The 21,930-nt window shown below is 40.7% G+C and overlaps 1 protein-coding gene across 1 annotated transcript in view; it reads right to left on the bottom strand.

Moving 5' to 3' along the window:
- Positions 1-21,930, bottom strand: part of Appbp2 (amyloid beta precursor protein binding protein 2) — a 46,691-nt gene that overhangs the window by 7,945 nt on the left and 16,816 nt on the right. Inside the window, exons 2-10 of the mRNA XM_052194646.1 lie at positions 20,896-20,984; positions 19,380-19,531; positions 18,509-18,632; positions 13,429-13,597; positions 8,314-8,403; positions 6,162-6,229; positions 5,978-6,083; positions 4,458-4,582; positions 1,167-1,252 (exon numbers count right to left, since the gene is read on the bottom strand). Of these exons, the coding sequence (XP_052050606.1) occupies positions 1,167-1,252; positions 4,458-4,582; positions 5,978-6,083; positions 6,162-6,229; positions 8,314-8,403; positions 13,429-13,597; positions 18,509-18,632; positions 19,380-19,531; positions 20,896-20,984 (1,009 nt within the window). The remainder of the gene's footprint in view (positions 1-1,166; positions 1,253-4,457; positions 4,583-5,977; positions 6,084-6,161; positions 6,230-8,313; positions 8,404-13,428; positions 13,598-18,508; positions 18,633-19,379; positions 19,532-20,895; positions 20,985-21,930) is intronic.

Below are 21,930 nucleotides of genomic sequence, written 5' to 3'. Positions count from 1 at the left end.
ACCAAACCAACCAAATAAACAAACAAAAAATAAAGAGTAAAACTGATAGAAGACATGAAAGTTAAAGTTATCCAACTGCCAAGGAGTACTTTAAGTACTTCTGACAATTCTGAAACCAGCCTTTATAGAACAAAATCTCTAACCAAGCATAGCGGGGAGGAGGAGGGGACATGAACATGGGGGCTGGGACCACAACCTAGCCCCCTTCCTCGCACTTACTCAACAAACCCAACTAGGCTAGAAGACATTTTAATTTCAAAGTTCCATTCAAGAATTTCAAACCCAATACAACACCTTATGAATATAGATATTATAGCAGCTAATTTTATTTCTTAGCACTGACTTATATAAAGGCAGTGAACACTGCAGCATTTTTAAAAAAGGTTTAAAACAGTTTCAATACCAGAGAACAGACTAAGGAAGCTAGAGGAAATGTACATCCCTATGTGTGTTGAAATGGAAAAACAGACAAGAGGGGTAAAATATCAGGTTATAAAGCTGGAAGAGTTACTAACTTTTCCCTCAACATTTAGTGTGTGTGTGTGTGTGTGTGTGTGTGTCAAGGAAACAGTGGAAGTAGTGAGCTCTCTCCTGCCACATGTATGTGGTAGGGACTCACTTTAGGTTAAAAGCCTGGCAGCTGACCACTCAGTCCTTAGCATCTCACTGAACCTTTATTAACTTAAAGGAAGAAAGGGAGGGAGGGAGGGAAAAGGAAGGACAGATGGACGGACAGATGAACGAACCTAATCAACAAAATGGTGATTTAGTATCAGTGAGGCTTTGGGTAACTTTATTTTTTCTCTTTCTATCTAACTTATTTGCTAGTGTTAAACTGAGGTAAGGCAACCCAGAATTAGGGTTAGACTCACCCACATGCACACAAGTACCACAAGGGTGATCCAGTGAAAACAGAATCAATAGATTAAGAGAAAGCATTGATGAGGATTAGCAAAAAAGTTACACGTCGCCTGCATTACCCTCTGCCAGACTCAGGAAGGATGGAGGCAGGAGGAAGACACAAGAACAAAAAAGGGCGCTGCATCAAAGACACAAAGCAGAGCTGATGAACTATCTTAGCCATTTATCCAAACAATCTAACAGCCGTAAGTTATTTATGCCACATATCAATTTACAATCATTGGAGACTAGATCACAAAGGATACCTTTCACCCTCTTTGAAGAAGCCAAAAGAAGATGATCTTCAGGTAGGATGTGGGTAATGATACCAATGGCTCTTTCTGCATGAAATCTGTAATACACGTATAGTTTAGTGTCTGTCTTTAGTTAAAAGTAACAACACATATTATGACATTAACAGAAAGTACTAATAAAATTATAAAAATGAATCAAAGAGTTTTTGGGCCAGAAGACGGCTCAGCAATTAAGGGCACTTGTTACTCTTCTACAGGACCCAAGTTCAGGTCCCAGCATGCACTGATTGTGGCTCACAATAGCTGTCATCTCAGCTCCAGAGGATAAGACCTTTTTCTACCCTCAATGGGCATTTGCAATCAGTCATTTGGCATGCTGGTGCGCGTGCACACACACCCCAATACACATAAATCCTTAAAAAAAGTTTTAAGAATCCATTTTGTTTTGATAGACGAAAAATCAAACTCAGGATCTCACACATGCTAGTAAACACAGCTTCACTCTCAGAGCCAAAATTTCAATTTGTTGTGAATTAAACTTTTTTGTTTGTTTTATTTTGTTTTTGTTTTTTCGAGACAGGGTTTCTCTGTGTAGCCCTGGCTGTCCAGGAACTCTCTCTGTAGACAAGGCTAGCCTCAGAAATCTACCTGTCTCTGCCACCCAAGTGTTGGGATTATAGGCGTGCACCACCGCTGCCCAGCTAAACTTTTTTTTAAATATTTATTTAATGTATATGAGTACACTGTCGCTGTCTTCAGACACACTAGAAGAAGGCATCAGATCCCATTACAGATGGTTGTGAGCCATCATGGGGTTGCTGGGAATTGAATTCAGGATCTCTGAAAGAACAGCCAGTGTTCTTAATCTCTTTAGCCATCTCTCCAGCTTGTGAATTAAACTTTTTTTTTCTTTTTTTTTTCTTTTTTTGGTTTTTTGGATTTGGTTTTTTCGAGACAGGGTTTCTCTGTGTAGCCCTGGCTGTCCTGGCACTCACTCTGTAGACCAGGCTGGCCTCGAACTCAGAAATCCGCCTGCCTCTGCCTCCCGGAGTGCTGGGATTACAGGCGTGCGCCACCACTGCCCGGCAAATTAAATTTTTAATACCAATGTATTCCCACCTCCCTCAAGATAAAAGTCCTCATTGTGGTCTACAAAACTCAATCTCTCTGCCATTATCTCCTGCCACCCCCACAGCAAATGCCCTCCCTAGCCGTGTCTGGATGGGTCCCTGCCCGCTCACTCCAGCATTTGCTTTCTTCTCTCTGTGGGAGACGTTCCCCTCCACACACTTGTAGTTCACTGTCACTAACTGAGCACATAAAGTCCCCCAGTCACTCACCTTTCTATCAGTCCACAGTAACATCTGGTTATCTTTCACAGCCCAGCCCAGGAAACAAAAGGCAAACTACTTGCCTATTATACATTACAATTCAAACTTTTTAGTTATTTTTAACATTTTAAAGTATGTATCTGCGTGTGAATATGTGCATGCAAGAAGCCCACAGAGGTGAGGTGGAGTTCTTTGCCTGTGGCCAGGTTCCATGAGGTTGGAGGTCACCAGATAAAGGTGCTTCAAATGAGACTTGGGTCTTCTGAAAGAACAGTAGTCAGTCATTCTTAACCACTAAGCCACCTCTCTAGCTCCTCAAACTTTCTGATCTCCACTTGTTTTCAGTTCCCTAGCTGACTTCAGTTATTGATTAAAGCCTGTTTAACTCGACTGCAGCGTTGAAATGACAATGACAATGCCTTTTCCTCAGTTCCACTGCTTTCTCTGAGACATGATTTTATTTAGCAGCCAAGGTTAGGCTCAAATTCACAGCAATTCTACCACCTCACCCTGAGTGCTGGCTAGCACGAGCACTAGTGTTTTAGTATATTTAGAGTGCAACCACATTGCGATCAATTTAGAGTACTTTTATTAAAGAAAAGTCTGAATATATCCATCCAGCAATCCCCACATCCTTCCAACACCCCACCTCTGAGAATCAGTCCCTTTCTGTCTCTAGATTTGTCGCTCTGGACATAAACAGATTAAATCACATAGAATGTGATCCTCCTTATATTGTTTCCTTTAAAATGTCCATCTCTCGAGAGGCAGCAAGTGGATTGCTGGAGGCCAGAATATAAGGCCAGCCTTGGCCACAGCTAGAGCCCTGAAAAAAAGTCAACTCTGCCTTCGGAAATGTTTGTTTTTTTTTCTGGAGGAAGATGTCTGCCTTGCTGTGTAGCCTAAGATGGCGTAGAACTCACTGTGCAGCCCAGGCTGGCCCTGTTAGAGAGAGCTAGCTAGTCAGTTTTCTCCTCCACATACGGGTGTCAGGGATGGAACTCAGCAGCAAGTACCTGGAGTTCTTGATCTTCCAGACCCAGCATTAGGGCTGGGATTACAGCGGTGTCCTACAATGCTTGGCTGATTTTTGGCTTCAATTTTCCTCCAAAATTTTACAGGTTTCTTTTTCTTCCTTTTTCTTTCTTTTCTTTTTCCGAGACCAGGTTTCTCTGTATAGCCCTGGCTGTGCTGGAACACATTCTGTAGACCAAGCTAGCCTTAAACTCAGAAATCCGCCTGCCTCTACCTCCCAAGAGCTGGAATTAAAGGCATGTACTACCATTGCCTGGCTACAGGTTTCTTTTTTATCAGATCCGGAAGGCTAATTTTTAGGGGCTATTCAGTAAATACTTTGTTATGTTAGCAATATTCTTTCACAACTATTTAACTCTGCTGTCACGGCATGAACTAATCATAGGAAACAAGAATAAATGAGCATGTCTGACCCACTTTTTTGTTTTTTGGTTTTTTTTTAAAGATTTATTTATTATTATATATAAGTACACTGTAGCTGTCTTCAGACGCATCAGAAGAGGGTGTCTGATCTCATTGAGGATGGTTGTGAGCCACCATGTGGTTGCTGGGATTTGAACTCAGGACCTTTGGAAGAGCACTCAGTGCTCCTAAGCGCTGAGCCATCTCTCCAGCCCCCCCCCACTTTTTTTTAGCAATAAGTTTGTAGGTTGTTAAAGTTACCATCGGCACAGAGACTACTAGTCACTCAAAAAAACAAACAAACATACACAAAAAATATGAAGAAAATATTGAAAAATAGCTCATTGTGAAATATACAAATCTTAATATGAAATCAAGAGAAACATAAATAGATGTTTTAAAAATCAGGATGGTTTTTAAATGATTTCAAAAATATTTTATCCCACCAGAAAGACAAATTTATCCACACAAATACTAAAGGACTATTAGACTAAGGAACAGTATTAACGTCCTCAGAGAAAAAGGTGGAACTTACAGCGCATTGTCGAATTTTCCAGAGCTGTACTGGTGAACATACGAAGAGTAAGCCAGGTCTTCATGAGCCGTCGCTACGTGAATATTTTTGCCACCAAACACTGACTGTCGAATGTCGAGGGCTGCCTAAAAGAATCATAAAGACATTTAATAATATGGTATGCTACCTAAGATAAATGAACTACATGCACTCTATGTGCCCGATCCCTTAAACTTCAAATGGGAAAGACCTGCCCAACTAGCACATCTTGCAAGTTTCCCTGAAAGACCTGGTTTTCTGAAGACACCTGCTGGGAAACCACCATATCGGCTACTTTTCTGCAGTAAGGCAGTACTCCACCACAGCGTCACAGCCTCAACCCTTCTACACCATTCTTTAACAAACAATTGTAAAGTCAGTGACATCTTGTCTAGTGTCATGGTAGAAGACTTTTACCTGAAATAACAATTGCAAGATCTAAAATTATTGAAAGACTGACAGTTGATAAATCCTCCACAAAATTAAGCCATCATCTGGGCAAATTAGAGACAGAAGTGCTGTGGAACACAGACCCACAGCCTGATGGCCTTAGTCCTGGATGGTTCTTAACGACATTTGAGTCTTAAGCCTTTCATGGAGGAACACTCAGTAAAGTGATGGTGAAACCTACAGGAAAAAGGCGGGGCTCACATTTATTTATTTATTTATTTATTTATTTATTTATTTATAAAAAGATTTATTTATTTATTATATGTAAGTACACTGTAGCTGTCTTCAGACACACCAGAAGAGGGCATCAGATCTCATTACAGATGGTTGTGAGCCACCATGTGGTTGCTGGGATTTGAACTCAGGACCTTTGGAAGAGCAGTCAGTGCTCTTAACCGCTGAGCCATCTCTCCAGCCCACATTTATTTATTTTTATAAATTGGTTTTGTTAGTACCAAGACCTGTGAGACCTGTCATATAAGCGACAATCAGCACAGTGCGACTACAGGCCTGTTGCCAATATACCCAGAATTCAATGGCCCACCTTTACCTGTAATTTACGTCATCACCCGTATATAATTGGGTAGCATTTCACCTCTCTCTTTCTTTTCCTTCCTTCTTCCCGCCTGCTACACCTTTTCCCCATTTTAAATAAAGCCCCACGTGGAACTGTTTGGCCTGGTGTGACCTCATTGCGGCCGGCATCTCCACCGTATCCCCAGGGCCCACGCGGCGGGCAAACAGGTGACCTGCGCGGCGTGCAGGCAGGTGAACTGCATGGAAAAACCAACAGGCTTGCTATTGCTTTTTAAAAATATGTACTGATGTTTTGCCTGCACGTGTCTGTATGAATGTGTCAGACTGCAGTGACAGACAGATGTGAAGTGCCATGTAGGTGCTGGGAATTGAACCTGGTCCTCTAGAAGAGCATCCAGTGTTGTTAACTGCTGAATCATTTCTTCAGTTCCTCAAAGAGTTACTTTACATATGATTTCCAGAGGGCAAACGAGTCGACTTAGGTTAAAAGCAAAGAGAAGTAACCATTAACATACCTGGTAGATTGCAACAGACTGGCAGATATTGTCTACATTGAGTAAGTAGAACCCGTAATCTAGCAGGGTGTCAGAGTATTTTGGGTGTTTGGATCCAAAATGATCTCTGTGAAAGGATATAGAAGTGTTAGCATTTAAAGTTGAAAAACACATTAAAGCAGCACATTGAATAACAATCACCTACCGTGCCAAATACACTGCATGTTTAATTAACTGTTCTGCCTTCTTAAACTCACGTTTGACTACACAAGCCTAAAAATGAAGAGGGAGATTATTAAACATCTCTTAAATGCTTCGTTAGTGTGCTACAGCTTGAGTTCACATTATAATAATTCATAATTTAAAAAATTCTCAATAATTCTTTCCATTTTTAATTTCTTCCCAAATCTCTAAACAATTAGGAGAAATTCCGGCAGACATTTCCAGAATGAACCTGTTATAACAGCTGGGCTGTGGTGGTGCACACCTTTAGTCCCAGCACTCAGAAGGCAGAAGCAGGCTGATTTCTCAGATCAAGGCCAAGCTACAGTGGTCTAAAAGAGCAAATCCAAGACACCTGGGGCTAAAAAAGAAACCTTGCCTAAAAAAAAGAAAGAAACCAAAACCAAAAATTAACCATGCTATAACAAAGGTAAGGTAATCCACAAGCTAGTGCATTTTATAATTAAAAAAAAAATGTTCAGGGAGGACTCAGTATAATATTTTTAAGTATAGACATGCACACACTCCATTTACAGAAAGGGTTCTAATAAACTTTTGTGTGTGTGTGTGTGTGTGTGTGTGTGTGTGTGTTTCCTGTGTGTAGGTATTCTGCCAACAGTATGCTAGATGTTGAGCTCCTGGAACTGGAGTGACGGGTGTTTGTATGTGGGTACTGAAAATCAGACCTGGGTCCTCTGGAGAAGCAGCCAGTGCTTAACTGCTGAGCTGCCTCTCCAGTCCCACACTCTAACATTATTAATTATTTATAGTGCACACATGCACATAAGCATGACTGAAAAGAATCTGAAGGTTGAAGCCAGGTTACAGCAGTTGGTTCTTTCCTTCTACCACTGAGTCTTGTAGGGTTGAACTCAGTTTAGCCACTGAGCCATCTCACTAGGCCTTTTTGTTAAATACCACCTGCTGTTTACAGGTTGGGCTATTCAGGGCTTTCCCCCACTAGTTTATGAGATCAAACACGATCTGGGACATAAGGTTATTATGGCCACAGGCTCACATGATAACTTTTATATGTACAGAAGAAATTCAAGTTTTCAATTATTTAAAAAATATTTTGAAGCATGAGAATTACCAGTTTCTAAACTCCAATATAAAATTTGCATGTTATTATTTCACACACACACATATTTCACGTTTAAATTAAGCATGCTAGCTTCTTTCTCTCATACAGACCCTATCTGAGGGACAGCCTGAAGCCTCAGGGAAGTTACAACTTGAGGGCAATTGTAACTACGCAGCAAGGTGAAGGCCAGCCAAGGCTACAAACCAATAAACAACTTTTTAGTATTTCACAAAAACAGTGGTGTCTTCTAAGCCAAAATTTTGAACCAAGATAAAACCAACCAAAATGGAATATTCAACTGTGAGTAACTTCTAGACAAGGAGCGTGTGAAAGTTCATCAAAGCTTTAAGTCACTGAAGTAGTAACTTTGAGATACTAATAAATAGCTTCAAAATGTTCATGTAGTTATCTACAGAAAAAGAAACTAGAGAGGAAAAAAAAACAAGGACAGTCTAGTCTAGCAGGTCGAATGTAACAAGCTATCTTGAGTGAAACACAATCCTAGAAGCTAAATACCCTAAAAGTCCCAGCCTTCAGCCTACAGAAATGTCCTCAGGTCCCACATGATTTCTGAATAAGACATTGAGGTTACTACACACATTTAGGAAAAGCAAACATTCGAATCAAATTAGCACCAAATATTGCAGTCAGGTGAACTCTAGTGAGGTAAAACAATTATTTTCATAGGTTTTTTTCAATAAAGGAAAATTAGATAAAACAGACGAGATAGTTTTCTTTTTTTAAGTTTTTTTTAAATTTTATTTTTATTTATTTATTTTTTTTATTAGATAGGGTCTCTCTATGCAGCCTTGGCTGTCCTGGAACTCACTATGTAGACCAGGTTAATCCCAGAGACCCACCTGTCTCTGTCTCCCAAGTGTTGGGATTAAAGGCATAGGTCACAGTTTTGATTAGAAACTAAGCTTCTAAAACTAAGCAGAGAAGCTTAGAAAACAGATCTAGTCCATAGATCAACTAAGTAAGTTATTATTAACTATTTAAAGCCCAATAAGTTTTATAATACATTTAATGTTATAAACATCATACTCACCTTAGAAGCTTGTCTTAAAACATCCACCACAACTTTGACTGGTAAGCCTGCTGTGATCTCCTTCATTGCCTCAACGCACCACTTGTATGCCTTTGAAAGAATTGAAAAAAGAAAGAACAGCGACACAATAAATGACTGTATTTAACGAAACTGTGAAGTTACCCCACAAGATTTCAACTACTTAAACACATACACACAAAATATTTACAACTGAAATTCTCTGAGACAATTTTTTGGAAGTATGAGCTGATCACCCTAGTTTTATTTTTACATCCACAAGTTTTCTGAAGCCAAGTGTGGCGGTGTGTACTCGTAATTCCTGACTCAGGGAGGCCAAGGCAGAAGGGTTTTCCTGAGTGCAATGGAGAGGACCTGAGGAGTCCTACAAACAGTGCCCCTCAAAACCACAGTTCTTCTAAACTACAATATTACAGACACATTCAGAAAATGAGGCGTATTCTATTTTCCCAGGGGCCTTTGTGTACAGGGTCCGCAGGGAAGCAGCCCCTGCTCCCAGCTCCTTGGTCCACCATGCTCATCCTTTACACGGAAGTCCTAGACCACTTACTCTATTCTCCTTTCCCTCCTGTAACACTTTATCATTCTCTCCCCAGCCCCCATCTCTCTCACACTCTTGTCCCCATCCTCTCTTTCTGAGACAGGGTTCACTCTGTAGCCCTGGCTGGCCTGGAGCTTGCTATATAGAACAGGCTGACCTCAAACTCAGAGAAATCCAAGCCAATTGGCCTCTGTCTCCCAGGTGCTAGGATTAAAGGTATGTGCTATTACACCCAGCTCTTATTGTCTGTTTAGTAGGGCTTCCTTTATGTTATTGTTCTAATAAGCAATTCATATTAATATATTTAACTGATACCACAGCATCATGATATGCACTATTATTACTTAAAAAGCAAAAACAAAAAACTAAGATACAGCTAGGCAGTGGTAGCATACATCTTTAATCCCAGCAGAGGTAGGCAAATCTCTGAGTTTGAGGCCAGCCTGGTCTACAGAATGAATTCCAGGATAATGAAGGCTACACAAAGAAAAAACAAAAATACAAATACAAACCTGGAGTAGAAAGGTGCCAGGAGCCATCAGGACTCCTAGGATTATCTCCACTGAACTCAGGAAAACCCACCTGCCTTTAGCCAGGCTAAAAACTAGGGGGTGATCTTCCTGAGACAGTTCACCGTGCACTCTAACAGCACAATGGGTGAATGAGCCCTTCTAGGCAAGGCTGAGGCCATCTTAGGAAATATTCCTGCTATTAATATGCCTTCCTGTTGTTATTAAATATATAAGACAGTCACTAGATGTTAGCTCACTCTACTAGGCAGATTTCTGTAAATTAAGATGTAATGATTTGTAGTGATGCTACATAGACAAATAGATGATTTCTTAATTTTTAATGATGATCCTTTAAGAATTCCTAAAACTATGCAAGTAATTATTAAGCCCCTTGTAATATTATAAGCCTTCTCTGATATGAATACTGCAGTTAGAACTCTAATGGTTTTCAAGTGTTAAGAGTTAATTGCTTCTGAGATAGAAAGCAGGCATTTACAACTTAGGAGAGGTTGTAAAACAATTAACCAAATGTCATAAAGGGGAACTAACAATTTATTGTGGGTACAAGGACAGAAGATAAAATATTGACTGGGTTTATCTATACAAAACTTCAGTGTCCACTTAGATACAAAAATTAAGACCTTTAACTCTCATGAACCTATGAAGCTAGTGAGATAATTTCTAGTCTTAATATAAACACATGTATACATCTAGGTTGTAAATTTCTTATTCAATTTATGATTTGAATTTATGTTTGAAGTTTCAGTGAACTTTTGTAAGAAAAAAAAAGGATTCTTGGAAAAACCATATGATCTATTCTCCTAGAAAGGGTACAAAAGTCGGGCGGTGGTGGCGCACTGGGCGGTGGTGGCGCACGCCTGTAATCCCAGCACTCTGGGAGGCAGAGGCAGGCAGATTTCTGAGTTCGAAGCCAGCATGATCTACAGAGTGAGTTCCAGGACAACCAGGGCTATACAGAGAAACCCTGTCTCGAAAAAACCAAATCCAAAAAAATCAAACAAACAAACAAACAAACAAACAAACAAACAAACAAAAACAAAACAAAAAAGGAAGGAAGGAAGGAAGGAAGGAAGGAAGGAAGGAAGGAAGGAAGGAAGGAAGGAAGGGTACAAAGACTAGGACCAAGTACATCGCACCGCATTGTTCTAGCACAGCAGGAGCGAGAGTAAGATTAGGAGGAAGGGGAAGACAGTAGGGTAGAGTAACTTAGAAAGTAAGAAAGCAATTTAGAAATTTAGAGAGCATATAACTTCACAGATTTCCCCCATTTTCCCGTAAACATAAAGAGGACACTGGGGCAGGAGCAGAAGAAGAGAGCAATAGGCAGACTGCAGAGAGAAAGAGGGACAAAGAAGAAACTGCAGAGATGGCAGAAAGATGGCAGGCTTCTCTTCACCATGGGACGGAACAGGTCTTCTTACTAAAGAGAACAAAGCTTTCTTCTTACAGACGTGGGTTTAATTCATTTAGCAATAAAAGGGTAGAGACACTTTCTTTCTCGATGCAGTAAAGACTGGAGCTCATTTTCCATCCAGAATGAGTGAGTCCTTTCTGCACTTTTGCTCCATATGCACATGTAGGTATTAAGCATGTAATTATGAGATAAGTAAGTAGCCGGACCCAACCGGATTGTATGAAGGTGTATGAGTGCGTGTTCATAAATTTGTATACGAATGTGAGTTTATGCATATTTACTTGTGTAAAAGTTTTTCCTTCTGCAATTGACTCTTCTGGTTCAATTAAAAGTTTATTGTTCCAAACCTCCTTCTGTTCCGGACAAGAAAAAAAAATCCTAACAATTAACCCTTTACTTAATCCCCCACGATTTTATGGTGCTAAACACCAAAGACTCTGCAGTTTTTGGACTCGGAGGAACTCAGACAGGTTGGCCAGCTACCTCGGCAAAGTAATTTAGACTTAAGATAGGTAATTGTTTTATTATTAAAAAGGAACCCTAATTTCTCACAAGACCAATTCTTACCCCTTCCTATGCTTTTTCAAGAGAGAACCAGAATGCCGGAGCTGGCCTCCGTCATAGAGGACAAGTGGCAGGCAATGAGCTAGCACTGGGTAATATGTGGCAAAATAAACAAAAATGATCTTTTCTTAGTGATTAGCAGGCTAAAAATAAAGGCAAAATAAATTATCCTGGATAGTGACAATTGCTATTATATCAAGAAACAAAATGATCTGGGGGACAAGGGAGATAGTTCAGTAAAGTGCATATTGCACAAGTTGAGGACCCGAGAGCCTGATCCCCAAAACCCAAGCAAAAGGTGGTATGCACTTATCCCACCTAGGGTAAGCTTACCCGCAGGGGACCTAGGGTAGCTTACCTGGGCCTGGTCACGGAGCACCAGGTACCCTTGAGAGAATGTCTTAAATAGGGGTGGGGGTGGGGTGCTCACCTCCCCAGCAGTCTGACTGACTAGACTACCCACTTTGATAAAGCCTGGGTCTAACTGAGAGGACCTATCTCAAGGTAGAACAGAATTGAGATTTCCTGTCTAAATCCTGGACTTCCATGTGAATGCCTACACGTGTACTTGCCCACATACATGCTCTTACGTCCTTACGTGTTTGCATGTATGTCTGTGTGTTGCTATGTACACATGAGTACAGAGATTCCAGAGGAGGCTAGAAAAGTTTGTTGGACCCCTGTTACAACATGAATTTGGTTCATATGTAAGACCAGCAGGTGTTCTTAACCACTATGCCATCATGTGTGTGCAAAAATAAGAGCTATCAACTTCACCAGACTTGGATCGCAAAACCTGGTGTGAGTATACTGTTGCTGTCTTCAGACACACCAGAAGAGGGTATGGGATCCCCATTACAGATGGTTGTAAGCCTCCATATGGTTGCTGAGAACTGAACTCAGTACCTCTGGAAGAGCAGGTGGTGCTCTAACCACTAAGTCATCTCTCCAGCCCTGATTTACAATTTTAAGAGACTGTGCTATCTAGTTTGTTTGTTTGTTTGTTTGGTTGGTTGGTTGGTTTGGTTTTTTAATGTCAGCCTGACACAGGTGAGTCACTGGAGAGAAAGGAAATTTAATAAAATGCCCCCACTTGACTGGCCTGTGGGCAAGCCTATGGTGCATTTTCTTGGTTGATGACTGCTTAATATGGGTGAGACCATCCCTGGGCTGATCTACCCGAGCACTATAAAAAAGCAGGCTGAGCAAGCCATGGAGAGCAAGCCAAGCTGCTGCACTCGCCGGCCTCTGCAGCAGCTCCTGCCTCCAGGCTACAGCCGGGAATTCTCACCCTGATGTTTAGATGAAATAAAGTTGCTTCTTGGTCATGGCATTTTACCACAGCGATAGAAATGCTAAGACCGCTAATTTTGTTTCAAAGTAGTACAAAAACATTTTTAGAACTATGTTAACTCTAATAAAGTTTTATAAAACATTTCTGTGGTAAGGTGTTTGGCAAATTAAATACTTACGTTCCAACTCATGTTTAAATAGTTAACTCAGAATGACATAGAACCAAATGCATTGATTAAGATTCACTCATCAGGATTTCCCTTAAAGCAAGTTGGGCAGACAAACACTTGTACAAAAGTTTTAAAAGCCCTATATTTCACTTGCAATACTTCAGGTCCACCTCACAAACACTCTTACTTGGTTGTTAGATATTTCATTAGAAAATTAAGTATTTTTCCACTTCGCAATAAAAATCTATTACATGAACCTAACAAGAGAAACCTAGGAATGGTGGCTCAGGCCTTTAACCTGATTGAAACACTCAAGAAGCAGAAACACAGGGGTCATGAGCCTGCGCTTGGTCTGGGCTACCTGCTCTAGTCTTGAAAAACTAAACAGAAAAATAATCCTGAAGACCACCCAAACAAGAAATGCAATTTAGAAGGCATGTGAAAGACTGGCTCATTTCACCATGCACTGTGTGGCACGTGCCTGCAAGCCCGGCACTTTAGAGACCGATGTGGGAATATCCCATTTTCAAGGCCAGCGTGGGCCACAAACAGGCCCTGTCTCAAAACAGCAAGCCAACTTACCTCATCATAGTGGCTTTTCGCAAACAGGAGTGCACATAGTTCTCCGTAGAGAGCGGCTCTATTTGCTTGCTGGCCATGTTTAGAGAGCTTATCCATGTACGTCTGAGCTAATTTAAAGGTTTCTTCCCCTAGATGATATTTACAATTTCCATTTCGCACATGAAGCAACCTGTAGAAAAGAAGAGTCCTTTACTTTTGGTGCTGCCAGGACAGTGACCCTAACCACATCTTAAAATGGTGCAGCAGGACCTAAAAGACACGGCAGAGTTGAGAGACTCTGCATTTCTGCATTTGAAAGAACCATTTTATCTAGCATGGCACTGATAGTGCTGAAAGCTTTTTGTGATTAATCTCATCCAATTTCTCTAAATATTCAAATAGTTTGTGTACTCAACATGTGCTCACCAAACAAACACACAAAAACCCTTTTTGTTCCAAATTCAGATCTAACACAGAAAGCAGTGAAGACAGAGGCGTCTGACCTAGCCTGCCTGCCGCTGCCTTCCTCTGCTCGCACCTGCATCACTTCAGCACTTGCACTGCCCTGGCCATGCTGCTTCCTAAGGGCCCATTTCTGCTGACAGGACAGGCCCTCTACAGTACCATCAATGACACAACTTTGTCCTCTACCCCTGCGGCAGAAAATCCTGAGTACGCTACACAAAATAAAGTGCAGCCTGCTGACAATCAAATTATGAAAGAGTATCAACACACTTTAAATCAGACTAAAGTCTAGGCAGTAGTAGGCTATACATCTACAGACTGTATGAAACAAGAAGAACAGTTGTTAGAATGAATACTTATCTCTTACACTGCTGGTTGAATGCCATAATCATCTATAGGGCCAATACAATTTTTTGAAAATGCTTAGAACCCAGAGGCAATAAAGGCATAAAAGACATTTCAAAGAAAACCGAGCAGGGCATTTATACAAGCACTCTAGATGCACAGCTAGGCCTAAATAATGAAACTAAGAATAAACAAAACCACCTAAGGGGCAGGCATAACTAGGTGGTGGAACCTTTGCCTACCATTTGGGAGGCCCTATGTTCATTCCTTAGCACTCTGCAGAAGAGGAAGGGGAGGGATAATTAATCACACTGCTCTAGAATGGTAGGTGGAATGACTGTTTTTGAGCAGGGAACTCAAGTATGAAGAAGCATATGAGAGTAAAAAAATCAACAGATACTTGAATGGGGCAATGAGGCTTGCACAATAACTTGCTTGGGTTACATAACGAGTTCAAGGCCAGCCTGAGTAAAGAGTGACCTCATGTTGTATACACAGAACAAGTATCTTTTTATCTGCAGATAGAGATGTGGATTCTTTTCACCTTCTGCTCTTGTGACACAATATACAAATCTTGAGTCTATGCATGTTTTCTTATTTATATATACATGTGTACACCCATGTATAATGTCAGAGGTGTGTGCGATCCTAAAGATGGAGTTATAGGCAGTTGTGAGCTGCACGATGTAGGTTCTGGGAATCAAACTCATGCCCTACATAAAATAAAATATAAACTGGCCAGTGGTAGAGCACATCTTTAGTCCCAGCCCTCTGGAGACAGAGGGAGGTGGCTCTACAAAGAGAAAAACAAAAACAAAACAAGTATGTGCTCTTAGCCACTGGGCTGTATCTCCAGCCCTGCTCTTGAATATATACCTTGGAATGCAATTGCTGGGCCTATGGTAATTCTGTGTTTAGATTCTCAGCTGCATCATTTTATACTCAGCAATAGTATGCAACGTTTGCAGTTTCTCTTTATCCTCAATACCACTAACTTTCTGCTTGTTTTGGCATTGCTGGAAATCCATCCTAGGATATGAAACATACTGAGCAAGACCTCTTGCCACTGAGCTAATTATCTCTAGCTCATTAAAACAAGATCCTGGGCTGGAGAGATGCCTTGGTGGTTAAGAGCACTGACTGCTCTTCCAGAGGTCCTAAGTTCAATTTCCAGTAATCACATGGTGGCTCACAATCATCTGCAATAGGATCTGATGCCCTCTTCTGGTGTGTCTGAAGACAGCTACAGTGTACTCATATACATAAAAACAATTAAATAAATCTAAAAAACAAACAGCAACAACAACAAACAACAACAACAAAACCGGGCTGGAGAGATGGTTCAGAGGTTAAGAGCACTGACTGCTCTTCTGAAGGTCCTGAGTCCAAATCCCAGCAACCACATGGTGACTCACAACCATCCCCAATGAGATCTGACGCCCCCCCTTCTGGAGTGTCTAAAAACAATGTAATTATATATAATAATAAGTAAATCTTTGGGCCAGAGAGAGCAGAGGTCCTGAGTTCAATTCAGAGCAACCACATGAGGGGTCACAACCATCTGTACAGCTGCAGTGTACTCATATGCATAATATAAGTAAATAAATCTTTAAAAAAAACCCCAAAATCAAAATCCTACATGGCCTTGGTACATGAAGTGGTATCTCTAACATGTTTGATTTGCAGCTCCCTTAAGTGTACAGACATACAGTTCTGCTACTAATATTTCTTCACATGCACATCAGCAATCTGCACATGTTTTTCGGAAAGGGTCCACTCAAGTCCCTGTCTATTTAAAAACTTGGGTCATCTGCTACTGATTTATACTTCTTGACACACTCTGGATATTGGACCCTTGTCCAATACCTGATTTGCAAATACTGTTTCCCCTTCTGCAGACTGTCTTTACTTGAGTCAGGATCAGTGAGAATGATGGTGTACCCCTGTACCAACACTCAGAAGTCTTGGGAGGAGAACTGAGTTTCTGGCCAGCCTTGAATACATATACTGAGACCTGAAAGGAAATAAGTAAGAACAGGCTGGGTGCAAAGACAGGAAGGAAGACTGGATCTTGCTACATCCCTGAGCGCCGAGATTACAAAAATAAAACACTGTCTTGATAGCGTCCTTTGCAAAGTTTCCAGGGGTTTTGGTTGTTCTCAGTAATGCCAATACCTCTACCTTCTGAGTGCTGGGATTCCAGATGTGCACCACTACACCTAGTCACAAGTCTCTGAGTTCAATGAATGTAGTCCTTTTCCTATTTCCAAACAGACACTATTTCTTTTTCTTGCTTACTTTGACTAAAATTTACAACATAACATTGACTACCTCTAGTAGAAAACATCCTTTACCTTTCTTTTGATCCAATAAAAAAAAAAAAACATCCAGAATATTACCAAGTTAACTGTTCTATCTTCCCCCTCCCCAACTCCTCCCCACAGTACCACCCTAATTGGTTCTGTGAGATGGTGTTCTGCTATGTAGCTCAGGCTGGTGTAGGTCTGACCACCATGCCCTGTAAGTCTGTCATAAATGCTCTGCCATAGCAAAGAGTCCTAGCTTTCTGCATACTTTTACTAAAAAATGAGAGCTGATTTTCTCAAATACTTTTTCAATGTCCATTGTTGAAAACTCTTATTCAGTCTATTATAATGGTATAGTATATTTCTTGATTTTCATATGTGGAAGTACTCTCACATTCTTGGTTTAGATCTCACTTTAATTAAGAACACAGTATAAATTGCTTTAGGTATTCTTTTAGGTTTTATTTGTTAGTATTTTGTTAAGGATTTCTGATCTTGGATTTAAGGAGATATTGGTCTCTAATTGTGTTTTCTTATGTTTTTCCTGGGCTATCATTAATGAGGCCATAATGATCTCATAAAATGAGTTGGGAAGGGACTCTTCTTCATTAGTCTAGTGGTTTGAGATGCACTAGTGCTAACTGTTCAAATGTTTGAAACAATTCACCAGCAAACTTCTGCTCCTGGATTTTCTTTGATATAAGAAAAATTGCAATTTCTAGTTATTAATAGAAATTTGCAATCTTTACCTGTTATGGGTCTGTTGAGATATTCAATTTTTTTATCATTTAGATAGCTTGTACATTTCTACAAATTTGTTCCTTTAATCTAAATTTCCAATTGATAATGTACAACTTTTCATAAGATTCCCTTATGACTTTAATTTCTAGGTCAGCAGCCATGGCTCAATTCTGATTTCTTCCTTCTGTTTCAATTAGTCAGATTTAAGCTAATAAAGAAATAACTGTGAAGATGCAGCACACAGTCAGCTCTCTATGTCAGCCATTACTAGTCGCCCCCCCCCCATGACAGCCTGAGCTTGCGGAAGCACTGACAACTGCCTAGGTCTGAGGGGGAGGTAAGCTGCGACGACTCAGAAGGGGTAATAGAGCAGGGATGCCATTCCCCTTGCTAGTGACTGACTCAGGGCTTACCAAAGGCTCTGGCTCTGCCTTCTAAGATTCACAGGGTATCTACTAGTACATACTAGGACCTGCTGGGTCTTGGCGGATTTGAAAATGTTTTCATTTGTCCTAAAAAATTCAGTGAGGTACATATACTATTTTCTTCCAAACACTGAGATGATACTGTTTCCTTTTAGCGGCTCATTTCTATTTACCTTTGGACTTGAGGAAATTGAAATATGAAATTCTGATTCTCTTTAAATCCATGTTCAAGTTGCTTCCTGCTCAACATTCAAGGAAGTTTTTACTTTATTAAAAAACAAAATAGTGGCGCACACCTTTAATCCTAGCACTTGGGAGGCAGAGGCGGGTGGATTTCTGAGTTCAAGGCCAGCCTGGTCTACAGAGTGAGTTCCAGGACAGCCAGTGCTACACAGAGAAACCCTGTCTCAGGGAAAAAAGAAACAAACTAAAAAAAACCACAACAAAACAAAAAATACCCAAAACAAAACAAAACAAAATAGGCTAACGTGGTGTTGCACACTTTAATTCCAGCACTTGGGAGGCAGAGTTTGAGGCCAGCCTGGATTATGCATGTGTGTATGTGACACATATATGTGTGTGTGTGTGTGTGTGTGTGTGTACACACACATATATATGACGCGTTGATAACATTTTGGAGATAGGAGATTGACTAATGAGACCATAGGTAAAGATTTAAGATTTAATCAACTGTTAGGAACAAGGGAAGAATTCTGAGCCCAAAGCACTAGCACTAAGCACCACTGTAATTAAACAGCACTAGCACTAAAAGTACCACTGAACTAAGTAGCACTTAATCACCACATGTGCTCAGCTTACCTCACACAGCACTCCACTGCTCGAAACCAGTGGAGCATCTCATCATGTAGCGTGCACAGCTGAAGGCAGGACAGAAAGACCTTCTCAGCATCACTGTACCAGCCTGCATCGGAAAGAAAGCCACCTGAAGAACAAAAGCAGCAGCAGTCAGCGACTCAGGAGATGCCTGAAAGCGGCAGTGACAGGCTTACAATTAATCGCCTGACCTAAAACCTCCAGAGTATGAACACCGTATACAGTGAACTTTTAAAAAGTTTGATCTCTGGAACAGGAGGAGGAAAGAATAATTTGACTAAGTAATTACCTAAAACATACTTTTAACTCTGTACAGTTGTGAAACTACTCAGGTTACAAAATCATCAAATAATATTTTTCTATATGTATAAATCTTTCCAGGATATTATAAAAGTGATGTTTCTGCTATCCTTATAGTAGCTCACCCAAAATTAAAAATAACTGCTTTTGGAAATGAAAACAAAATGGGGCCCTAAAAAGATTTATGCCTCACGCCACAGCATACAGTAAATAGTAAGTAGCTAAAGAAGTTGGTGATGCCCTGACACTGCAGAATGACATGCGTCGGACCACAGCCGTGACTCATGCTAACCCAGCTCACTCAAAGCTACGAGCCTGCTCACTTACTCAACTTGTCTACTTCTCACATGAAAATGCTGTCATTACTGTCCCGAGGCTAGAATGTCAGAAAGGGGTAGGACTTACAGACTGAGCTTGAGTAGGCCACAGGTAGGTATGACAGTTGCCCACAACCTGCCTGTACAAACTGGGAATTCTTGGAAGAAACTTTCTAGTTAGAAGGTTTAACTACAAGACCACTGCAGAGTAAAATGCCCTCTCCTTTGCCATTACTCACCTAAGACAAAGCCAACCTGGATGGCCTTCTCCTTTACCGCAGCGTCTGACTCTGCTATGTAAGAGCACCGTCTACTGAAGGAGTAAGCCAAGACAGAAGCAACCTTAACGCCATGGTCCATCAGAGCCTGAAAACAGTGGTGGAGCAAATGTCTGCAGAAAAGAGAAAAGTGGTTCTTGAGAGGTCGCTTACTGTAACCCTTTAGAGCTAGCTGCTCCTCCATTAAATATACCTATTAAATGTGTGTGTGTGTGTGTGTGTGTGTTTTCCTCAACAGAATAAGGTGAGTAAGGCTAAGTCTATAAAAAACAAAGTCACATACATTCCAAAACAAAAAGACTAGGGAAATGGCTCATCACCTGCCTCACAAGCCTGACAACCTGAGTCTGGACTGCAGAACACACATAGAGCTGGACACATAGCGCAAACACCAGTAATCCCAGTGTACACTAGAGGGACATGGGAGGCATGAACAACGGACTTGCTAGAGGCTCACAGGTCAGCTAGCCTGGCAAACGTAGCAGAGAACACTAAAAGAGGTACTGGCTCAGGAAAGGTAGGTGTAAGGCAAGGACCAGCACCCAGACATGAGCCCCTGCCTCAAAACAGAACAAAACAAAACTGCCTGACACCTCAGTAAGTGTTCTGTGTATTTACAAAGTATAAGCACGTTCTCCGGCTTACACCCACTATACAGAAAGTACGGCTATCATTATCAGTTTGTTCTTCAAGACAGCTCACTGAGCAACCCTCCCCACGCCAGGGCATCTGCTATCAGAGCAATCAGTGGTGAGCTTGTCCACTCAGAACTTTTGTTTTGACAGTGAAAACATCCTGGAAATGTCTATTACTAATGGTTAAACAAAGTAAGTATACTTAATATTATGGAATTAAATGCATCTTTAATAATTTATTTTTATGTACACTGGTGTTTTGCCTGCATGGGTGTCTGCATAAGGGTGTCAGAAGCCCTGGAACTGGAGTTACAGACAGGTGTGAGATGACAAGTAATACTGGGAATTGAACCCAGGTCCTCAGGAAGAGCAGCCAGTGCTCCTAACCACTGAGACATCTCTCTAGTTCATTTTAAAATGATGTAAGTGGCAAATTTTATGTTATATATGTTTTATTACGTTTTTGGGTTTTGTTGTTATAGACGTGGTGGGTTTTTTGGGGGGTGATCCTGTAATCTAAGCACTCAAATAGAGGCAGAAGGATCAGAAGTTTGATAATTTCAAAGCCATTTTGAGCCACATGAGACAAGGAAGGAAGGGAGGGAGGGAGCTTTGTAACTAATTCTGATAACAGCAACTCGAGCACAGGGACCCACGGGGTGAAAGGAGAGAACTGACTCCTTCAACTGTCTTCTGAGCTGCACATATGCACACAAATGTAAAAACAGTAAAAGGAAGTAACAAGGGAGGGAGGGAGGGAGGGAGAGAGGGAGGGAGGGAGGGAGGGAGGAAAGGAGGGAGGGAGGAAGGAAGAAAACTTATACACATACACACAAACTTACCTTTTATCCAAAGCTCTCAAAACTTTAGCAAAAACTTCCAATTCACAGAATTCACTGCCAAGTTGACATAAGCGTCCCTGTTGGTAAAGCTGTAATAATAATAAAAAAAGAAAACTAATTATTGCAAACTTTTTAACTTTCAACTTTATGATAGAAAAAAAACTGGATCATAAAGGTATTATTATTATTATTTTTATTATTAACAAGGTTTCTGTGTGTAGTCCTGGGTCTCCTAGAACTCAAGTCTAGAACAACTGGGCCTTGAAGTCACAGATCCATCTGCCTACGCTAGGACAAAGACATGCGTAATGCATAACTACTGCCCAGTTCCATAAAAAAAAAAAAAATATAATGAATAAATTTCCATGACATATAAAAACTTTGACAATTGTACATAACTGTTCAGGATTACTACTGTGAAACAGAAGCATCTGGAACATGGAAAAGTACCAGGAAGTGTGGTATATTACTATATGTAAGCCTGTAATTTGAGAAAATTAAATCCTTTTCTCTTTTAACCAAAACTAGATAATTTTAAGTCACTAACAGCAAAGACAGTATCTAGAAAACAGCCTGTCAGGATGCTACACTGGGTTATTTAGCCCATTTCAAATCCTCAGTTTAGTTCTGCATAAATTTCACAAGCACTAACTTTATATAGTACATCTATCTATAGATCCAGGATGACAGGATTCATAAAGTCTCACTTGTTAGAACTGGTTTTTTAAAAAGAACAATTTAGGGACTGCCACGATGGCTTAGTGGGTCAGGAGCTTTGTAACTAAGTCTGATAACAACAGCAACTCGAGCAAAGGGACCCACGGGGTGAAAGGAGAGAACTGACTCCTTCAACTGTCTTCTGAGCTGCACATAAGCACACAAATGTAATAACAGTAAAAGTAATTAATAACATCTGAAATTAAACACATATGAAAAAGGGCTGGAGAGATGACTCATCAGTAAGAGAGTGACTGCTCTTCAGGGGACCCAGGTTTGATTCCTAGCACCTACAGACATGGTGGCTCTCAACTGTCT

This window comes from Apodemus sylvaticus, chromosome 10 (genome assembly GCF_947179515.1).
Source record: "Apodemus sylvaticus chromosome 10, mApoSyl1.1, whole genome shotgun sequence".
In the NCBI taxonomy this organism is placed as follows: domain Eukaryota; kingdom Metazoa; phylum Chordata; class Mammalia; order Rodentia; family Muridae; genus Apodemus; species Apodemus sylvaticus.
The sequence above is the reverse complement of the archived record's forward strand: the minus strand, read 5'-3'. Positions and strand labels throughout refer to the sequence as shown.